Source organism: Falco biarmicus, chromosome 5 (genome assembly GCF_023638135.1).
Source record: "Falco biarmicus isolate bFalBia1 chromosome 5, bFalBia1.pri, whole genome shotgun sequence".
NCBI lineage: Eukaryota > Metazoa > Chordata > Aves > Falconiformes > Falconidae > Falco > Falco biarmicus.
In genome coordinates, this window is record NC_079292.1 from 63,939,269 (window position 1) to 63,958,151 (window position 18,883).

The 18,883-nt window shown below is 45.5% G+C and overlaps 1 protein-coding gene across 3 annotated transcripts; it reads right to left on the reverse strand.

Annotated features, from left to right (window-relative positions):
- Positions 1-80: 80 nt before the first annotated feature.
- Positions 81-18,876, reverse strand: LOC130150092 (cystine/glutamate transporter-like). 3 transcript variants are annotated; one of them, XM_056340666.1, is made up of 13 exons: positions 18,610-18,876; positions 15,580-17,923; positions 12,686-12,812; positions 11,828-11,943; positions 11,023-11,165; positions 8,483-8,582; positions 8,349-8,393; positions 8,046-8,169; positions 7,628-7,731; positions 5,722-5,818; positions 4,756-4,905; positions 2,095-2,269; positions 81-1,173 (listed from the first exon to the last, which is right to left on the reverse strand). In XM_056340666.1, exons 2-13 carry the CDS (start codon positions 15,804-15,806, stop codon positions 1,109-1,111), a joined length of 1,473 nt encoding a protein of 490 aa, XP_056196641.1. In that variant the 5' UTR covers positions 15,807-17,923; positions 18,610-18,876; the 3' UTR covers positions 81-1,108. The 3 variants fall into 3 exon arrangements, with proteins under 3 accessions (XP_056196641.1, XP_056196642.1, XP_056196643.1); XM_056340667.1 differs by having other exon boundaries at positions 11,023-11,148; positions 18,610-18,875; XM_056340668.1 differs by lacking the exon at positions 11,023-11,165.
- Between the last annotated feature and the right edge of the window lie 7 nt (positions 18,877-18,883).

Here is an 18,883-nt window from a genome sequence, read left to right on the forward strand (position 1 = left end):
TTTTATCTGGACGTAATGTTGCCACATTAATAATGTAAACAGAAGTAATCCAATAATGAAAACTTTTCTTATGTCAATAGTTCAAATGAAAATTTATTTATTGATTCAGCAAGTCTTTAAAGTTAAAGCTCTGACAAAGTCTTTCACATCTTCTTACAGCACCAAAAGATGCACTTCAGGATTCTGCCCAAGTCTCATCAGTGGTCTTGTCTAACTAAGGGAGAAGTTGTATTTCATGGGAGTTGAGCCAAAATCTGAATTTTCAAGTTTACTTTTACTTACAATTTACTGGTAGTACTGGGTAAGGAGCGGGGCTGGGGAGTTGGGGGAGGGATTAGGATCTGTTTTGTCATATTCTTTTTGATATTAAGCTTTTTTAATCTCTTTGTACACTTTGAAATGTCATTTCAGAAAAATAAAATTCAAAATTGAAACGTTATTTCAAAGCAAAATAAACTCATTCTGCTTATACAAAATCAAAACATCCTGACCTTACTTTGTTAATATTTGACTTTCAAAAGGGGATTCAAATATCTTCTCATTAACCTGAATCTGTATTTTTCAGTGAATAAAATTTTATCCCTCTGCCTCCTCCTTTCCAATTCATCTACTTTACTTCTAATTTGCTGTCACCACCCATTTCCCTTCATAATGCTTGTCCAGTGTGGCTACTACACTTCAGTTCAAAATCTGCATTTGGCTTCCATGTATCGGACTCTAAGTTCTGCAGTATGATCCCTTCCCGTATTTGCAAAGTTAGGAAATGTAAAAATTGTGTGCGTGTGTATATACACACACTATTTTACTGAGGACTGAGCTAGGATGCAAAATTAGGATCTTGGTAGATCCTAATCTTCGAAGACACTGCAGGCAAAGCAAGCTCATTTCAGAGAACTACACTGGTCTGCTGAAAAAAGAAAAAGGCTGAAACAGATGTGGCACATTAATCCTAATCAGCAAGCTTAGGAACACTTGCAACAAGGTTTTGGCTCAGGCTTATCCTCATTTGCAGGATGAAAAGAATAAGAACATGTCCTGCTTTTGGTAGGATCAAAGGTATCAGAAACGAAGTAGATTTTATCTCCTCCTATGAGTTCTGATGGTTTTCTTAGTAAGTCTTGATTTCTTGTTGGACCACTTCCAGCAGTAACTGTAGTTTGTGTGTAAGGTAATCTGAAAGGGGGGGGGGGGGGGGGGGGAAGGAAGAAAGTTTAGTGTGGAGGAAATCTTGAGATATGACTGAAAATCAGAGCATCAGCACTGATGGCTGGAGAGCTTTATGTTAGCAGATCACTGTATCTGTTTCCTTTCTTGCTTGTTTTCTTCTATTCAGTGGTTACTGATATACCTCAGCCCAACAAAAGAAAACAAGATTCATAACTGAAGTTATACATTAAACTAAAAACTGGGCTCTTGTTTCTAAGTAAATAATTGTGCCTCCAAGGCTACATTCAAAGGAAATCTGTGCTAGACAATGCACGCAGTGGAGATGTATTTCATTTATATGCCCACATCTGTGCCCAAAACCATCCTGGTCTCTTCACCAAACACAGAGCCCTCAGGCAACACCATCTTCTTCTACAAGACCTCTCCCCTGCCTTTCAGCAAGTGTTTTTGTGCGCAGGGTTGCAGTGTCTGCCTGTATGTTTCTCCATCCTAGCTTTTGATCTTGTTGCTCAGTGTCAGCCAAATTTGACTGAGGGGTAGTGATCCCAAAGATATGGTAAAGTTTAGTAGAAACCAGGGCTGGGGTGCAAAAGTAATCCTCTTTGTTCCCTCTGTTGGTAGGCCTCAGTCCTGTCTTTTTTAAAACAAAGCATCGAGCTGGCTTGTCAGTATATTCACAAGCCAGGTAGACACAGCCTGTGCCTGGCTGCCAACCACCTGCAGCACAGCCTACCCCTCCTCTCTTTGGCTGCGGAGGCTCGGTTTTGGGAAAGCCAGTGAGGGGGTTGCACAGGTCATGAATTAGGTTTCATGAGGTCTGTTGGTCATGGAGTAATTTGCATTAGAGATGAGCCCTGGGAACAATGCAACATCCCCACCCCTGAGCGAGTTTAGACCCACAATACTGAAACTCAAATGCATACTCACAAAATGGGCTACGGCAACGACTTGACATTTGCCTATGGATTATGAGGTAGTAGACTGGAAAGCCACTTAAAACCACGGTGCATCCGATACTAATGTTCACAGGGTCTGAGTAGAAAGACATTGCCACTGTGAAGAGGCAGATGATGGTAAAAGAGATGGGAACGAACAGGGGAACCTGGAGAAAAGAGCACAGAACACTCAGGCAAAGCTGATGGCTGTTGCAAACCAGCCTACATACATCCCAGCACATGCTGTAGTTGCTTCTCCATCTTAAAGAACATGAGAAAAATCACATAGGTGTCCCACACACTTTTTCACTACCATCAGTTGTGAACAAGTAGGATGCACAGAAAAAAAATTGACTCATACCACCTTTGGAGCCCAGTGTGCCCTGTGGGGTGCATGTTTTCCATATTCATGTGCATCATAATGAATACCTCACTTGCAACTGAAAGCCAGGCCGGGGGAGAAGGCACCTATACCCACCCCACTGCTCTCTGAATATGCCACTGCTGTGCATGCACATGCACACATACCTAATTGCCACCTGTGGTGACTGCTGGTGGAAAATCTGCAGCCAACAGTAGAAGCAGCACTTTGAATCGAACTGTTCTTTGGTTATTACACTTGTGACTCATTTTGACCCACCTCCGGCTTGCCTGAGACTTACAGTGGCCAAAACAGGATAAACCAGACTGTCTATTGCACCTACATCAAGAACATGAGCTTCAATGACACCCTGATGAAAGACCAAAGAAGCAGTCAACATTTCAGCATTAGCTGGTTGGGTGAGACAGTTAATCTGGGTTATTTGGAGAGTAAATCAGAAGACTGCAATAAATAATAAAACTGTGAAACATTCCCTCAGTCTTTGGATCCAACCTCAGCCAACATACTCCTTGCCATGGTTGATGGAATGAAGGAGCTGCTGGTCTCATCTAGGGTGACAATCTCTTTTCCGGTAATAGAGATCTTATTTTGGATGCTGACCATGCCGAGCTGGAAGAGATCAGTTGCTCTAGCGATGGCAGCCATCCAGCCACCAAACTTACGTGCTCTTGCTGTCTTTCCAGCCTGAGCATCCCCTGCCAGCCTCTCTTACGTGCTCGCCCTCACGCTGCACATCTGCTCGAGAGGTGCGCGAGAGGACTGCTTCCTCCTTTTACCGGTGTTTTCTCACCATTTTGAACTCAAATTGGTAAAGAGAAGTGCTCGCACAATCACGTTATTTTAGGATTTATTCTTCGTAAACTGGTGGCAGAGCACGACCTCGGTCCGGCCGCTAGAGTGCAGCACACGCCCGCGCCACCTGCGCGCCGCCCTTCCCCCCAGGAAACTGGGCTGCCCCTCTCACCGGGTTATAAAAAAGAAGGAGGGGGGGGAATATCACCCAAACTGACCCAAAGTCAAGCATTTCCCTCTCTCACTTAATCTGCCCCTAGGAACCGTGAAAAACCTACATCTGTCTAAAACAAGATGGGGCAAAATCTCAGCAGCGGAAAAGACCACTAGTGCCATCCACTAACAAACTTCCCCTAGGAAGCTTGGTTTAAAAGAAAAAGAGAAAACTTATTTAAAATCTGGTTCTGGGTGAGTACACAAGTCAGCCAGCCAACAAACTGGGAAGCATCAAGGTCTCTGCTAAACATGCTGTCACCAGCAAAGACCAAGAAAAAAAAAAATTACCCCAGACCTTACATCAGCCCTTGCACGGCTCAGGGAGGAGCCCTGGGAGTTAGAGGGAAGCTTTTCTGTCTCCTGAGCTTCTCGCTGATCAGCTGCCCAGTGCCTGTAGCCTCGGAGGTCTCCTCACCTCCCTCCTCTCCGGGAGCTGGCTGGAGGTGCCATGCAGGCACCACTGGAGACAGGAACACACTATGCACACCTCAAACGCCGTCCCGGCCAAACACCTGTGCATTATCTGGCAGTGGGAAAGTTGCCCTGAGCACAAGAAAGCTGCTCCAGCACCAATTCCAGCATCCCCCTCTGACACAAGGAGGATCCCAGCACCCAGCAGCTTGAGAAGGGCCACCAGAGGGGCCCAGCTGGAGACTAGGGAAAGGCATGGGAGGACAAGGTGCTTACACTCTGTAGTAGGCATGCACACCCTGTGCTCATCCTCAGGGCTTGCAGCAGCAACAGTCGCACACAAGTTGCTTTACACTATATAATATTTTTGTGCCAGCAGATGGTTGCCTTTAAGTCAGATTTGCTTCCAGGTTCCCTCTGGCCATGCGCTTTTGCCCCAAGCGTGACACCAACCCTCTTGCTTTTCAGCTAGAGCTGAAACTGTCTTACCCCTGAAATAACATCCAGGCAAGAGTCCCTCCTTGCAGCCCATGAGAGATGAGTGTGGGAACTGCCTTCTGCACATCTCCCAGTTCCAGCCTGAAACTTTGATCCCTGGAGCAGGCTGTCATCTTACAGATGCAACTGCTGACACTACATAGGACCAACTTTATAGGATTTACCACATTTGGCTACTTGGGCACATAAACTAATTTCAGGAGCTCCCCACATGCCTTACTGAGCAACAGGGATCAAGACCCATTAGAGCCTAAAGGCAACCATGGCCATATAATGCTCTAATTATTAGCAAATCAGACTGTGAAATGACAAGCCTGTGCATTCCTGGCTGTTAAGACACATGCCATGCATTACCTTGAACGGGCTGTGCAGCTCCGGATGACGGTGGCGATGGACAATGAGCCCGAGGGTAGCTAATCCTATGAAGAGCCATCGAGAAAAGCTGAAGAAGTTCATTAGATGGTAGATATCTCCGATACACACCATGGCAGTAACCAAAGGGAACTGAGCATTGTGAAGATGAAATATAGTTGTTATATTACAGTCTTACTACTGTACATACATAGCCTTACTACGGTCCTCGGACTAGAAAGGGTACTACAGATCACCTCCTCCAGCCCCCCTGCAACCACAGGCAGCTACTTCACAGCCCCAACATTTCAGAGGTGAGAATGCTTTACAAAATAAGTGTCACAGACTGAAGACAAAAAGCCTAAATGCACTATTATGACATGCCACAGAAAGGAGCAATCCTTTTAAGATCAACAGCAGCTTTGATGCTTTGTGTCCTAGGCAGGGTAATTAAAACATGCATGATCCAAAAGCCTGTGCTGCCAGTACAAAGGCTACCTACAAAGATACCTGTTCAGTTTTTAGCAGGTCAGCCAAGCTGTGAGGCACTGTAGCACAGTTAGGATGGAGCTGAACCATTGCCGGAAAAAAAACCCAAACCAAAACTGACAGCATCTCTGCAAATGGTCATTCCCTGCATTTCCACCATCCCTGGGAATTTCAGTTTTCTAAATAGCCAAAGCCTGGCAGAGGTGTTTTCATAGGACAATATCAAGCAGCAAATGTGGCAGATGAGAGGGACAGTACTTTTAAAAAAGGTGTCCAAGACTATAAGGTAGTGGGTTTGGATGCCACTGCTGGTACAAGGGGACTTAATACTTTGCAGCCCTTTCCACTCTTCCTCCTTCTTCATTTTTCAGAGGCTGACTTAGTGTCTCAACATCCTTTAAAACTCCTCAGCATCCCCAGGCTTTGCAAGAAAGCCAAGACTGCAAGAACAGGGCATGTCACACAGCCAGATCTCCTTACCATTAACATGACAGCAGGAAGGGGCGTGTGCCTTCGAATGTGGATCATGGAGAAGAGAGGAGGCCACTGTCCTTCCCTGGAAGCCACAAACAGAGTCCTAGGAAAAGACAGCGAGCCCTATGCATTAGCATCCCACATCCAGACTAGAAATTAGACCAGTTGCTGGACTGACCTGAGGCCACAAGGCAGCCCCCACCCAGCACAAGTCTGCTATTCAAGGCCACAGTTCTGCCTTTAGCCGCACTTTTGGGGCATTTGGAAGAAAAACCCAATGTCGGATTCCCATAACTTTCCCAGGACCAGTTGCTTCAACACAGTGCAGAGCCCACTAGAAGGACCACTGACAGCATCCCCTTTGGGCGGCCCATTAGCAGAGACCTTTGGGCAAGTCCAGAGTGACCATGAAGGAGCTCAGTCTGGAAACAGAAGTAAGGAAGTTTCTGGCCATCAGAGAAGCAGTTAATCTTTCCAGTAGGAAGTGGAGGGCTCACAAACTTTAATTCTTTAAGAGAGGCTGGTGAGTTTATGAAAGGGGCTTGTCAGTCTTGATGCATGCATATATATATATACACACACATATACGTATAGTAATAAATATATAGATATATAAAGTGCAATTTCCTCAGATAATACTGGATTTTCAGACTTCTGGCCAGCTGTTGGGAAATATAGTTTGGTGTACTGCCAAGAGGCCAGTTACATAGAAGACCAGTTACAGAATGACAGCAGAGAGCTCCTTACCTCCATCCCTCCTTTGACTCATGAAAGGGCAATCGGGGAGAAGGCATTGCGTCTAATTTCACAAATTTAATATCCACACAAACAAACCGTGCCAGAGCATCAGCTGAGCTGGAGCAGGGCCCAAAGCAGCTGGAGCAGGAGTGTAAAACTGGTTTTATTGCTGTCTCTGTGGTTTTGCTGGGGTGTGGCTGGCCAGCAGCCAGGGAGGCCCCATCGCTGTTTATATGGCCTTTCTGCAGTGATTATCTTAATGGTGCCAGGATGAGGGAGAGAAAAGCAATAGGGACACACAGAACCTCTGTGCTGTCCAGGGACTTACCATCCTCAAAGAAAACCACTATCTGCAGGAGCTAACGGGGAGGATTCTCCACACCTATATTTAATACAGGAATTCAGGGTAGCAGATCAAATAACTCATTAGCTTTCACGCTATGAAACATCCCTTTCATTTCAACTGATTTTTCCTTTTGCAATCAAAGCTGTGAAACAGAACCAGCTCCAGAGAGTCCGCTCAGCTCCTCAAGACCAGCACAACATGCTTCTCTGTGAGCTCTGCCCTCCTCTCCAGTTTCAAAGCTCCCATAAGGACTTGCAGCATAGTAACCAGTGAAGCTGGCAAGATAATTTTTCCATGGAACAAAGCTTTTCTTATTACTACAACAAGACTTGTTGAGCCTCGAGTATTGCTTTAGGAATAGCCCATCCCCGATAACATTTCACTGACCTCAAAGCAAAGTCCTCGAGGGAGAGTTTGCCTTTGGCCAGAGATCTTCACAACAGAGGGACCCTGTGCCCTGCAGCAGAGCAGCTGGGTGAACCCAGTGAAAGAAGACTCGGTCTCACTGAGCAGCTGCCAATGTCAACAAAACCTCTAGTTCACCAGAAACATTGACATTTCACTTTAAACTGGGGATTTAAACTGAAGGGCTAGGGGAGAAGATAAAAGTCTTTGTTTGTGTCCAGCCTCGGACACCAAAGTCTGGACCTGGCCAGAAATAGAAAGGCCAACAGGGATCATCCTGCACTTGACATCCTGGGAATCAAAGGCCTTACTTTTTGCCTAAGAGTGGCTAAAATGCCATCGCATGGGTGGGCAGTTGCACAGGTTGCTGGTGCTTCCCTCTGATTCAGTAAGCCAAAAGTAACAGATTCTGAGGGATGTGACCTTGAAAATGTGAAGATTCCTCCATTCATTGTTCCAAAGCAGGACAGTGCAACAAGAACAGGGACCACAGAGATCAGGCTTTTGAAGGCTCGCTGCACAAAGCTCTGGAGAAAGAACAAGTGTGACTTTAGGAGCATGTGGTGACATCTAGACAACATCAGATTCACAAGAATGAAAACATCCTCCATTGAAAGAAAGAGTAAAATATAACTCATAAATCTTGCATTTTCATCTGCAGGTTATTTTTCATTATGTTTTAGGCAAGACTAGAAGAAGTTATTGTTGCACAGTAATCCAGAGAAGTGACAAAGCAATAAGCATTTTATATGAAAACCATCACTGAACCACTTGCCTTGACCACCCCTTCAGCACAAGCTGATCACACCGAAGAAAGATAACAGCAGGGGTGACGACTCACCACAGCCACAGCAGGAGAAGCCAGAACGTCTTGAGTTCCCAGGACTGTGTAATAGGAGATGTTGGTGAGCATGTACCCCACAATTACTGTGATCACGGACACAATGACAGCCAGGGGGATATTTCTACAAGAAAGGGGAAGGAAGAGACACACAAAGAACAAGCTGTTATCCCTTGTTATGCACAGTATTGCTGCAGGTTGCAGCTGGTGTTAGTTAGGTGAACCCACAAACTTATTTCCTCCCATACGGCGTCTGGGAAAGCCGCCGTACCCCAGAGGCTGGTAACTCCTTCCCAGCCTTACCGTTCAGGTCTGACCAACTCTTCACGCACAAAGCTGGTCTGAAACCTGCACGATGGGAAAAGACAGGGAAAAAGTTTGAGCCACGTCTCAGACACCAGTCTGCTGCCCATGAAGCGCCCTCCCGTCACACCTACCAGCCTGAATATGCGAACATGCCTGCATAAAAAGCCAGGGGCAGCTTATCCAAAACCAGTGACTGTCTGTCAAATGCATCCTGAAAGTTTTCGGTGTGGCCTGCAGAAGAAATGAACAACAGACACGGAGCAGGGAAACATCAGGCAGGCTTCCTTCCTGCAGGATAACACCCTTTGTACCTCTTGCCCAGACCTAGGAAGTGTGTTTTGACTTCCTTGGAGCCATGTATTCAGATTTTTTTCATTGCTTTAATTTCAGTGCTGTGCTGATGTGTTTACTTCACAAACTGTGACAGAACAAATCATCCCCCATCCAACTATGGGAGACATTTCAGGAAGGGCAGCAGTGGCGGCTGGTTCTGTTTCAGGCAGAGCCTGCTGTGGGAACGGGAGACTGTGGACACGAGAGGACCTAAGTTGTCCTGTTCTTTTTTAGGCCCAAAATTAATCCACCAGGTTTATCCCCCTCTTCCCCCCTCCAGGCCCCTAAGCAGCAGGATGCACACTCCTCTTTGATGTGGTGTAGCCAGCGAGGCAGCTAAATCGGCTCTCGCTGTGCTCCCTCTCGATCCCACTGCTGGAGCGCTGACCCCAGCCCCATGCTGGCTGGAGCATGGGAACCGGGGCAGAGGAGGGAGCAGGAGCGAGGAGCAGGGACCGCCAGCCTGGTACCCTGCTCTGGGCATGCTCCCTGCCCAGTGCCCCTGCCAGCCACTGCGGCTCACTTGCAGGATGAGGAACTGAGGACACAGAGGGCAAAGTAAATAAAATTAAAAAAGCAGAGGTGGCTCAGATAGATATCCTGTTTTACCAACTCTCCCCATTTTCCTAAAAGTTCTCTGCTTGAAATAACAACAGCAGCAAACAAACAACAACAACAACAAAATCAAAGTTAGGATTTTGGATATGAACCATATTTTATCAAACTCCAAAAAAACCCAGAGAAGGGAGAAACACCTAACAGCTTCTAATTCAAAGGGGAGCCAATAAAAAAACCACGGTCAAAAGGAGCTGTATTTCCAGCATTTTCAAATCCAGTCAGCCCAAGGTTTCACTCCATATCCATATTCAGTTCTTCATATCAAAGTCTCTTTAAGAGTAAAAGGTGTAGAGCTTGCAGGAAAGGCACGAAATGGCATGGAGCACATGGGCAAAGTCAGGCCACTTCTGTGGAGGTGGCTCTGCCAGGAGCTCTGTGACGAAATTTGGGCATCTGAGTTTGAAACACTGGCCCAGCAAGTCTCTAAAACAAACCTGAGCCAAAGGGAAGGCAATGACAGAGGAAAAGACAAGAGTGTAACCAAAACAAGTAGAATAAGGCAGGGGAACCAGACAAACTGATTTAAAAGCACAAAACTGATTCTTAAGCCCAAAAACACATGAAAAAGAAAACAGATTTGAAGAAAACTAAACCAAAATATGGGAGCAGGCCTATCAGAGTAGTCTTTTTATGTTCTAAAATGATTGCTGGTAAGTGATGGTGCATAAAAAGGATTTATTGTCTGCAATACATTAATGACTGATTTACAGTCCCCCATGAGTCACGTTAAATACAACCTGTCATATTGAGGTCTCTCGGTGAATTCTCCCTCCAGATGTCACCGGCACTTATCCTCCTCACTGGAGGACGAGTGCCAGGGCTCCAGCCTGTCATTTGAAGGCATTCCTAACAATAATGGCTCAGGATTTCTAGCTGCAGGGCAGTCCTTCGGTTCAGAAGTGCTACCAGCCCGAGGGGATCTTTGCATGTTCAAAGGAGTCGGCTCCAGACATCAGAAAGAAACATGAATGTGGAGCCTACTGCCTGTGCTGTTTTCTCTGCAGAGGAAGGTAATAGCTTGGAGAGGGAGCAGGCTTCATCCCTTGTGTGGGAATGCCTTGGGCTTTTCTATAAACTGAGGCTTGGATGAAAGCCAGTACTCTTGCATCATTCCCAGAAGATACGACTGGTAGGGTTTTTTTGCCCACTCCAGATGTGAGTGCAATCCTGTGCGAGTCCATTTTAAGTTTACTAAGTTACTGCTTGTCTCAATTAGGAGGTAAAAAACTTTAGCTTAAGCCACAAAAAGGTTAGAGATGCAGTTACCAGGGCTCAGCTGAGGGCCAGTAACTCATTACGCAGCTGTGACTGGCTCGGGTCACCACGGGATGCTGTCACACATCTCTGATGTACATCAAATTTTTACTGCATTTGAAAGATTTTGAGCCACGCTGAAAACAGGCAAGTCTGACACCAAAGAAAGACAGTCTGTAGAGGAAGGTGCCTGTACGACCCTGAGCAGGCTCACACAGCCTCAGGTACTGAGGCTTGCTCAGTTTTGGAGAAAGCACAGCTGAGCCAGGTGCATTGACCTGGTGCAATGATGCCACTTAGTGCCAACTACCCTGGTCTCAGCTCCCAGCTAATACACATCCAGGGCACAGACAGGGAAAGCTCCCGCTAGCTAAAGGAGTGCCACTCCTGTCACTAGCGTCCAATAAAAGCCATGACAGACAGGAATGCCGAGCACCCTCCCTCAGCCACGCAGCAGCACACCTACCCTGGGCCAGCAGCATCATCCCTGGCACGATGATGAGTGCAAGAGCTAGGAGTTTGATGATGGAGAGAGCCGTCTGCAGCCGAGCACTCCAGGTGACACTCCAGGAATTGAGGGTGAGGACCATGTCTGGAGGGGAGACCACACTGCTACAGCTGTAGCCCATGCTCGATGCATATAGGAAAAAATATAGCAGCAGTCTCTGCTCTAGGGATGCCAGGGAGAAGGCTGCATCTTTACAGAGAGGATGCTCAGCACAAGAGATGTCAGAAAATATTACAGGTGTAGCCCCACGTACAGCATTGGAAGGGGAGCTGAGTTATGCTTCTGACAGGGACCAGGACCCTGGTTCCTGTTGGGTGATTCACACCCGCCTGAGGGGAAGGTGTGAGTTTGCAGGGACGTCTCAGCAACCTCCTTCACAGTGGTCCCTATGCCCACACACACCCACCTAGAACAGGCAGGACAGCCTCACAGGCTGGATGCACCAGGTGAGCAACCCAAAGCCTTGAGCCTTATACCCTCAACCCAGGTTGGCATTTACATAATTATACAAGAAGAGTTCCTACTCTTGCACTTGGCACAATCTCCTAGACCTAGGGCTCCAGCTGCTCAACAGGGAGGCCCATTCCTCTTCTTGGAGGTCATAGTGGCCCCAAACCAGGACCTTGGATCAGAAAGTTTTGGGTGGCCAAAGGAAGATGGGGTCCTGATCCCACAGTGATCCCAGAAGATAACACTCTGTAAGTGCCCCTAGTCTGGGGCAAAGAAGCTTCAAGATCAGCATCCCATAGAAGTTAGTACTTACAGTACCCCAGGAGAGATACAAGCTTCACAGCAGGGACAGGGGCTGCACAGGGGGCAAAAAATGGCTCCAGCATGTAGCGTCCAAACGCCAAAGAAACCACAGCACTGTTGGCAGGCCTGGGGGTGGGAATCAAGCACAAACTGTGGTCTGTGGATGGCCAAAAAATGACATGATGTAAAAATGCACAAAGCTCGGGGGGGGTGGGGGGGGGTGGGGGGTGAAGATTCCCCACTCAGCTTAATCCTTCTCTCCCATGCAGATGGTGAATTCCCATAGAGTCTTTTTCATAGGCTTTTCTCAGTAAATGGGTTAAAAATCATATGCACAAAAATATTAATTCCCAACTTGAATGTAAAAGTTTAGATTAATTGTATGGAGCCATGTAGTGGGGTTCATATATCCTGCTTCATCTCAGCTTACATGAAGGACACAGGTTATTGAGAGGTGAGGACTTTCTTTTAAAAGTTAAAAAAGTAGTAATTTACAATTTTCTAAAGTGTTTTTTAACTTAGGGCTAAGCCAGAAAATTGCCTCCACCAGAGAATCTGAGAAAGTTTCAAAATGAAAATAGATCTGAAATAAATTTGACATCTATTGTCAGTCTCTGAAAAATACCATGGCTCTTGGAAGATACCAGCTGCCAGGGGAGAAGAGAGATATTCTTCAAGTACAGATCACATTGAACATGTGTAACCATTTACTCATTATGCCTTCTTCCTTTTGTCAGCAAAAATCTTTAAAAGTTGTTCAGATTTTTTCTACTCTTTCCTTTTCAAACTGCCTAGACTGGCACCATAACTTTTGGGTTTTTAAATTGTTACAGCATCCAGCAAAAGGCAAACAAACAAAATCTCTTACCTGATAGCAAAAAACTCTGCCCACAGGAATAAGAAACTTGGCAGAGGCCCTAGTGTCTCCAAAATGTAGATATAATGTCCTCCAGACTTGGTGATTCTTGTTCCAAGCTCTGCATAACTCAAGGCACCTGGAAAAGTTCAGGTAGAAATGCACTGAGTAAATCATCCCATGGATTTTCTTTTCTTTGTGTCTTTCCGGGGACTGAATAAATCTGTTTAAAGTAAGTAGTGAATTAGAGAAAAAAAACGAGAATTATCGTTCTAATTTTTGTGGTTTTTGAAGTTTTTTGAAATATGTTTTGAAGTAATTGACTTTGTCAGAAGGAAAGAAATTCTCTATTTCTTGGTTAATGATACAGCTTTTCCACGGAAGTTATGTGGAAAAGTGTGTGACAGAAACATTGCACTAAGCTACAAGAGGTTTCCTTTGCAAAATGTCCTGAAGGTTCGGGTTCTCGCTTCTCCTCACAGTTAGGCCACTGAAATGGTGCCTAGAAGGCCATTACAGCAGCTCAGCCAACAGGCTATGGCTGAACTGATAATTCCAATCACATTTCTGATCACAGACCACATATTCCTGTGTCCTTATCTTGCATCTTCATATAAATCCCTTCCTTCATTCAAAGACACCAGGCAGAGGACCTGGAAGGACACCTCCTCAGAGAGGGAAGACCTGCCACTGGGGGAAAATATGGCCCCAATGGTGCAGAGCAAGGGAAGCATCCACATGACAGTCTCAGTCAGTCTCTTCTCACATGTTCACATGCAAGTGCACCAACAGAGCTGGGGACAGCCTTCTCCTGCCTTGACAAGCACCTCTGTGCCTCCCTGCCCCTGTGCTGGGGCACAACAAGAAACACCGAGAGAAGCATGACAGAGAAGGCAGCTTAAAACTCTCAGGCAAATGGATAGGAACATTTATGCCTCTGCCTGTACCAAAAAAAAAAATCGCATCTGTGTTTTCTCTATAGAGCACTTTATCAAGTCATCTGAATGTGTCTAAGTATGACTCTTAAGCCCTGCCTAAACTGGATTCACCTGCTGGGTTAAACATCCTTTGTTCACCAAAAGAAATCATAAAACATTTCACTTCTTTGAGCACAAATATCCTTGCAATGGGGCTGAGAGCTGTTGGGATGTGATCCTGTTGGGTAAGACCATCTCTACTGTGCTATCTACTTATCTGCCCAGCTCAGGCAGCTGTGGAGGAAGAGCACAGAGGAAGGCAGTGCTGTTACGGCCACCGCTCCAAGCCCCACACATGGTGATTGTACCATACTCAGGTCACGCTGATGGGGAGGACCTCAATTTTCCTGCCTCTCTGTTAGCAAATTTGTGCAGAATATCTGTTCAAGGTGTTAAATATAGGCAGACACCTCATCTCATTTATTCCGGTGGGTCCCTTTACATGCTTCAAGCACGTGTTTAAGTGCTTTGCTGAACTCATGCTATGGGACTTGTATAAATGCCTTACTTGAAAGAAAAAAAGAGCATAAAAGAAAGCAGGCCTTTCCAACGTACTGCAAAAAAAGTGTCAGGAAAATGATCAGGAGAGGTCATCAAGCTGATAAAAGGGAAGAACAACCAAGAAATTTGGCTACAAAATACAGTAACTAGATAAAGAGGCTCCCAAGGCTCTTCCAGCAGAATCTATCAAAGGATGCAATGGAGAGACAAACTTTTCGAAGTGCAGAGCTTGGGCTATGTGATCAGCACACACATTATCATTTATTGCTCTGCTCAGTTAAAAGAAACACTGTGTTCACTTTATATTTTAATATTTTCTTTAAGCAAAAGTATATCATTCGCCAAACAATCACACATAGGCTGCAACGTGAAACATCAGTACACATACGCTAAGAGCAATAACCATGCTTGTTGCCTTATTAACAATTTAATGTCCTGATTTCTAAACTTGCATGCACGTCACAGTGCCAAAGTGTTTTTCTCCATATGGAGGGTTTCTGCTTCCTTGGTTTTTTTCTCCTTAATTATGACAGAAGAAGAATGTTAAAGTCTCCCACTGAAATAAACATCAGGTTTCTCCTGAGAGCTGAGAGATCTTGCAGTTCTCCTGACAGCACCTTTAAAGCTTTTATGAGATGGTGATTTTATACAGTTAACGAAGGAAATTAAAAGCCATACATTTTATCCATTGTTACTTTAAAAGCTACATTATTTCGGAAGACCTAGAATGAAACAGTCATCAAAAAAAGTCAGCTCTTTGTGAGAGAAGACTGATACTAAATGCCAGAAACCAAGCCAAGGGCAATGCACAGAAAGCAGGGCTGAACCCACCAGCCCCATCTCCTGCCCCAAGGCAGCACCAGACACATCCGAACCATTTCTGACAGACACCCAGACACCCATCCCAGGCTGGTGGGCACTCTGCAGCTCCCCAGGCAGTCTGCTCCAGTGTTTCTTTATTCTGAGTGACAGAAAGGGGATCCCTTAAGGCATATTAAGACTGTCACTTCTTGCCCATTTCACAGTGTCTGTGAAAAGCACTGCACAGCCCTCAGACTCAAGTGCCTTTTAGATGCCTACATCTCCCTTCCACCTTATAGAAGGAGTCCCCTCATATTCCCCCAGCTTTCCTGGCAGAGACCATGCTATCTCCATCTGCAGCCATTGTCACCCCTCTGCCCTGGACTTGCACAGGATTTCATATTCACAGACCATAAGTGCTGGGATTCTCTCAATCACCCCGGAGGAATCACTTGCCCCAAGGACCCATAGTGACCCCTTCCAGGGCTTGTTAAACCTTTATTTCTGTTGCAGTGGGAACAGGGAATTTTCAGTTTATTCTTCTCCCAGTTTTTTGTACGTAAAAATATGCTGGTTGTCCCCACCTCTCAGGTGCTTAAGCAAAGGCTGACAAAGCTCGTCACTCACCAAACATTGAGAGGAGCCCACAGGCAAACCAGACAACCAGGGAGAAACCCACGCTGCCGGAGTTTTGCAGTACTCCCTTTGGGGAGATGAAGATGCCACTGCCAACCATGCTGCCAATGAGGAGCGAGAAAGCCCGCAGCAAAGTTATCTTTTTCCTCAGAAAGACAGCCTCCTCTTTCTTGTCTTTCCCCATGGCTTCCTTCTAATCCCAAAGGAAGGTCATGCATTCAGGAGCTATGGTCTCCCACGTGTTCTCAAGGCTCACCTGTAAGATGAGGAAAAAGTTAGGGATTCGGGGGTCGTCTTTTCTGGACAAGATTTTTCACAGAAACCTGTCAAGATCTCTTGAATCTGTTTTGCTCAGCTGCTGGATGCACCACCCAAAGCACAGGTGCACATAGCACAGTATCACCTCTCACATCGGTACAGCTCCTGAGGGGGGCCCTGACTGCGTTCTGCCTCTTCTGCCAAGGAGCACAGAGCATTACAAGTTGTGTGCCACACTTCAAGGTATGATTTCCAAATGCAATTTTGATGCCAAGACTGGAACTGGCCAGGTTAGGGTTAATGTAATGGGACCTAATTTGGGGGAACACTGGTATCAGCACACTGGCAGAAAGCAGATTTCAAGTTGCAAACCTAATAATCAAGACCTTGAGGCTCTCTGAGGTTAATTTTTTTTTTTTTTTTTTTTTTTTTTTTTGAGGAGCAAAGAGCTCTGTTAGGGTACACAGAATATATAAGCTTTTTAAACTTAATACAAGCTTTTCGAACTTCCTATCCATCCTTGCTAAATGAACAAACCCCGGTTTTCTCGCTAGGGCTTCATTTAATCAGTGTTTCTTGATACACTGTCAAGCCTTTTTGCTATCAGAGTACTGAAAAGCCAGGAATAAATACTCCTTACAATTGTAAGACAGAGCATATTCATTAATATCAGACATGTTATTCCTTCTATTAATAAAAAAAATTTGCTTGGTAATAACAGCAGAAGTGAAGTTTTTCCTAGAAAAGAGGGAACTTCAGACACTCTAGGGATCACATGAGTTGATCGAGATCCAGGTCTCACACCACAGTAACCTACTTCACTACCTTGCCTCCTCAGGCTCTCTGTCAGTCCTGGGCTGGCACCTTCACCAAGAAACTCACCTTTTGCTGAAGTAGGTAAGTTGAATTCACATCAGTTACTACAGTCTAATTTGCTGTAGCAAACTTGTTTGAAGTTTTCATAAGAGCAAGGTAGACATTTTACACTGCTAATTAACGCTGGTGGAGCAGACAAGACAGGTCTGGAGCAGATAATTCTGCTCCTGTCCCCCTTCCTGCCACACATCCCCTCCAACACTCACATGCTCAGCTTTAGTGTTTTTTCCGTTATTCTGACCCAGTAAATTGCAGGTATAGTGAATATTTGCCGCAACCCCATGGCTGTATACTACTGCAAAGTTACACTGTGTGTGAGACCACATTTTATGGATTCCTTAAATTAATGACTGCAGTGGTGTGTCCAACAGCAGACAGTGGTCACCTATAGAAACTGATCTACACAGCCAGAAATTATTTTCTTGATAGTCTGTATTTTCCATCCATAGATATAAATGCCTCCATAACTTTGAGGGGACAACTCTTGTTACCACTCACCCACAATACTTTATACGCCCTGTATAAACCCTGTATAACTAAGGGCTTCTGTCCCCCATATCCAGCTATTTTCCCACCTGGAAACTGGCAGGAAGAAGCGGGGGCTATCGCTTTCTCCACACACACATGAATAGCACATGCAGAAAGCCCTCTCTCCTGCCAGCAGCGTTAGATGGTTTCTCTGAGATAGCGCCAAGCCTGCACAAGCATCTTCTCAATCAAACCAGCCAAGTTTAGTTATTAAACCTCTAATGAGTCCCAGAGGACTCCTTAAGGCTCAGATGGGTCTTGTCTGGTCCCGCAGAGCTGCTCCTCAGAGTCCCAAAACCTCACAAGGCTGCTGGAGACAGCAGCTCCAGAGGGATAGGAAAAGAGCCCGGGGAGCTTCCCAAGCCACCAGCTGCAGTTCCCTCAGACGCTAATTAATGGCTCACGTGAAATACCAATATCATCTGGTATTTCTCAGCTAAAAGGAGAACTGCAGAGCATTCATTTGCAATGGTAAAACACAGAGGGCTCACCGAATTGAAACCCGAGAGAGATGCTGTGCCTAGCTATGTCTAAAATGCCGTTGTGAGATAATTAAAAGGGCACTTATCTGTTTGGCTGGGTTTTAAACAAAGCAGGTGCATTTATAATCCATCAGACTCCCATGTCTTGCTGGGATCCCGAAGCAGCAAAAGACAGCGTCTCTTTGCGGGCTCTGAAATTACACAAAGAGGAGGGGAGGAACAAAAAAAGGAGAGATCAAATCAAATTTACAGACCAGGTTAATGATCCAAAGTAAATAACAAACTCCATACTTCTGTCCACATGTTTTTTTGGTTTTTTTTATATATTACTGCCATGCAAAAGTATTTGGAGATAAAACAGTCCAGTACATTACAGAAACAAGAAATCTATCAGGATTTGTTCCAGAAGCTGTTGAAGGAACAGGGGGAAAAAGGGTCGGCGGGGGAGAAGGGGGGCAAGAAGAAAAATTGAAAGAGTAACAGAAAGCAAATGAATAGCACTTCAAAGAGACACCTAGCAGAGCCCACCGCCTGGAGAGACCACTCCTGCCTGCTCTGCTTTCCAGCTACATTCCAGCACCAGGCACATTAAAATGCAGAGATGTTAATCCTTGTGGCAATGCTTAAGAATATTCACAATGTGCTTAGCACAAAGGAAATGCACAAAGCTGTGTTTTGTTCACCCTTTTTGACTTAAAGGACAGGGTCAAATCCTTCTCGTTTCAAAACGCGGTACCTTTGCATGAGATCATCAGCTAGCAGGGCTGGAGAAAAACAAAACCCATTTCACAACTTTTCACACCTGATGGTTCTTTACTCCCTTGTTCTTCATCTTTACTGATTTTTTTTTATTATTATTTTTAGCTGTTAATCTTACCTCACAGGCACTGCAGCATGGATGGAGATGAAGGAGACAAGCATAAAGGGAAAATCATATTTGTTATTCGTAGTGGTGTCTAGAGGCCCCAGCTGAGAGCAGGACCCATCGTGATCAGCGCACAGCCAGGGTAGATGTTACTCTGCTGAAAAGCTAGCAATATAAACAAGTGAGTTCAAAAAAGCAGAGGAGGGAGAAAGCATCGTTCTCAGCTGGGGTGCTGAGACCCAGAGCAACTAGTGACCTTCCTCCTGTCCCACAGGAAGTGGGTGGC